Source organism: Entamoeba nuttalli, assembly GCF_000257125.1.
Source record: "Entamoeba nuttalli P19 unplaced genomic scaffold asmbl_9506, whole genome shotgun sequence".
Lineage (NCBI taxonomy): Eukaryota > Evosea > Mastigamoebida > Endamoebidae > Entamoeba > Entamoeba nuttalli.
In genome coordinates, this window is record NW_008579672.1 from 1 (window position 1) to 3,343 (window position 3,343).

The 3,343-nt window shown below is 24.5% G+C and overlaps 3 protein-coding genes across 3 annotated transcripts; all 3 read right to left on the bottom strand.

Annotated features, from left to right (window-relative positions):
* Positions 1-276: 276 nt before the first annotated feature.
* Positions 277-798, bottom strand: ENU1_200700 (metallo-beta-lactamase family protein; the record flags this gene model as incomplete). Its single annotated transcript, XM_008862104.1, has 1 exon — positions 277-798. One exon carries the CDS (start codon positions 796-798, stop codon positions 277-279), a length of 522 nt encoding a protein of 173 aa, XP_008860326.1.
* Positions 799-880: 82 nt separating this feature from the next.
* On the bottom strand, positions 881-1,021 carry ENU1_200710 (hypothetical protein; the record flags this gene model as incomplete). Its single annotated transcript, XM_008862105.1, has 1 exon — positions 881-1,021. One exon carries the CDS (start codon positions 1,019-1,021, stop codon positions 881-883), a length of 141 nt encoding a protein of 46 aa, XP_008860327.1.
* A 231-nt stretch (positions 1,022-1,252) lies between these two features.
* Positions 1,253-1,696, bottom strand: ENU1_200720 (hypothetical protein; the record flags this gene model as incomplete). The annotated part of the gene is made up of 1 exon (XM_008862106.1): positions 1,253-1,696. The coding sequence occupies one exon, from the start codon at positions 1,694-1,696 to the stop codon at positions 1,253-1,255; it is 444 nt and encodes a 147-aa protein (XP_008860328.1).
* Positions 1,697-3,343: the final 1,647 nt, after the last annotated feature.

The following is a 3,343-nucleotide window of genomic DNA, read 5'->3' on the forward strand; positions in this document are numbered from 1 at the left end:
TGATGGATGTCATGGAATACTGCTTCAATCCCAATCAAACATACACTGTAGAAATAGTAGAAGACTACTCATTGATGGGGTTAGTCTCCCCTGAGCCAGGAACAATAGAAGCTAGTTCTATTAATACTTAATTAATTGCTTGCTATTAAGATTTTTGTATTTATGAGAGAGAACTGTTTATTAAAATACGATTTTCAGTTGATTTCAATAATAAAAAGAATTATTTTCTAACGTTTATTAATTTACAAACAATTAAAAAGTCTTTCAGTTATTTTTTTAAAATAATGTTACATTAGTTCCATTGTATGCAACCAAAGTTTGAATTTGAGTTTCATTTTGGATGTAATTTATGATTTCATTAATTTCTTTCTCTCTATACTTTGATGAATAGCAACGAATGATAAATTTACTCGGACAAATACACCCATTAACAATACTAGATAAAATGTCAGGAGTTGGATACTCACATTTTCTTTGAGTTTTGGTGTTTTGATTAATTATATAGTCATACACCAATACGTCTATTTGAATTTTATTGGTTTGAATATGAGTTATCACTGGAGAAAAGTCTCTTATATCTCCATTAAACATTACAACTGTTTTTTGCTTTAATTGTCTGTTGCTTATTTGACAAATAATTCCATAGTTTGGTATTGAGTTATTACGAACTGAAGGAATAATAGTGAACTGAATATTACATATATTAAGTTGAGTTATCTCTGTTACATTTAATTCTATATAATTGATTGACTCAGGGGATTTTTCTCCACAATACTCAAATAAAGAGTCAACCAACATTTTTATTCCTTTAGGTCCAACAATTGTAATCTAAATGATTTAACTTTCTGAAGAGTATATTCACAATGAAAAAGTAATTAAATCAAACTTTTCCTTTTGTTGAAAATGAAATAATATGAACAATTCCTCCTATTCCACTTGAACGGTTAGCCTGTGGACTGGTTATTATAATTCCACGAATTCTTTCAATTGGGACTTTCATTTGAATTAATTGGTTTGCCATTCCCTAAAAAGTAATGAATTTTATCCATTAAAATAATTAAATATACAACTTATTCTATTGGCAAACTTCTCCACAATCAAAAAGAAAGAGGTCTTTTCCTTTATTAGTATAAAGTAATGTAGATGCAATTGGTTGTGCATAAATTGGTTGTGAATTAGTGGTATTAATGAATAAAATATGAGACATGTTAAATTAAAAGATAAAAAATTATAAATAAATATCAATCAATTATTAACATAAATCCATCATTTTAGATGGAGTATTTTGAGTAGTATTTAATTTGGAATTAATCATTTGTTTTACACAATGGTTTGGTTCTTGATATACAATCATTGCATTACTTGGTTTCTTCCAAAAAACTCTGTCTAATAACGGATTAGGTTGATACCCAACATGTTCTAATTCTTTAACCATTTTTGGTTTCCAATCTACTGGATGATATACTTCCATTGGTACAATTGTTTGTTCTTTAATTGGTGGTTTTTCTTGTTTCTGAGATTCGCCATCTGTTGGTAAGTCTTCAACATATCGTTTGCCTTGTAAAAATGATTCATCAAACTTCATTCTTCTTAACATTGGAAACATTTTAATCATATGAAATTGAATTTGATTACGTTGGATTTGATTTTCATCATCATCATCTTCAAACCTTCTTTTATAAGGTACACACAACATTAATTTATTTTTTCATTTTTTTAGATTTTGTGTTATCAATAACATGATGTATGAACTACGTATTGATATCGTGGGTTATACGTGTTATATCAAAATAACCTAAAATAAGCATTTTTATAATTTCTAAGTTAAATAGAGATATTGTTTATTTTTATACATTTGAGGGATTAATAGATACATTCAAATTTTTACAATACTTTTTACTTCTATCATCATCTCTTGTAAAAGTTAGTTTGTGGTTATTAAATAGATTTAGTTAAAGAGTTAGAAATAACTAACTGTATAAGAGTGTGATACTCTTATTAATCATTCAATGTTATTTTTAGTACAGACTTGAGTGAAGAAAAATTCTTTTTATGGAATTGTTACAATATGCTTACTTGTGTTTTAAAAAAATATAAAAATCCGGAATTTGTCAGAACTACAGGGTTGTTGGGAAGTGTGTTAATATTGTGACATGACTATTATTTTTTTTCTTTTAATTTAGTTGTTATTTTTTGAGCTTTTTGTTGATGGCTCTTACAAAATATTTTATTACAATTAAATTATAAACCAAATATTACACATATAATTTTTTGTTAAAAGAATTTATTCACTATAACCATTTAGATAATGTTTAAAATATCATTCAAATATTTGTTGTGATTATATTTTTGATTTTCATTTTAAACATCTTCATTTGTTTTTCTTTTGTTCATTTTATTAAAGATACTCTTTCTATAAATCCTTTTTTGTTTAATTAGCCAAATATATTTAATTTAATAAAATACTGTTATTTTGAATTTCTATTTTTTTACAACTGCTTTTTATTATTTATTTATTTATGTTATATTTCGTTGTTTTTATGGATATTGAAATTAGATGTATTATATTTATAATAATATCTATTTTTATTTTTATTATTCTTAGTAAACATGATACTTCATTGAATACTATGATTCTAAAATTTTTATATGATTGAAAATTCATAATAAGTATTAATTTGTTTAAACCAGTGTTAGACACATATTCTTTTCATCATTTTTACTTCTTTTTTTTAACACAACTCTAAAAACTTTGTAATATTCATTAAAATAAACTTAACATATTATTATCTTATATAACGTCAATACCCCATTTATAGATAGATAATTCATTCAACAATTATCAACTTTATTCTAGTCTAATTTGAGTTATTTTTATAATCACTATTGTTTCAAAAGAGAGAAATTTTTCAGCATGGATTATTTTTGATGAAACGTTAAACTTAGAAAGAAGAAAATGAGAGTTTATGGTACAGAATTATTATTGAATTAATATTTTGTGTTTGATTTCTTTTTTATTAGTTTCATGATTTTATATTCAAAAGACTAGATAAATTATTATAATAAGGTTCTTCGATATTAAGTTGTCTTGAATATGTAATTGACAACAAGTTAAAAGAATACCAACTGTTTCTCAATTATTTAAATATATACAAAATTAATGAACTTAATAGACTTATATCGATAAAAGCTATTCTATTAAATTTAAGATAAGTATTTCATTTTAATTAGTTAGTAGAAGGACACCAAGATGATAAAACAGTCGTATTAACATTAAAATATATCATCAAGCAAGGAGATGTTGAAATGTTAAAAGGAAAGAAATGGGGTAAGAAGTGGGTTG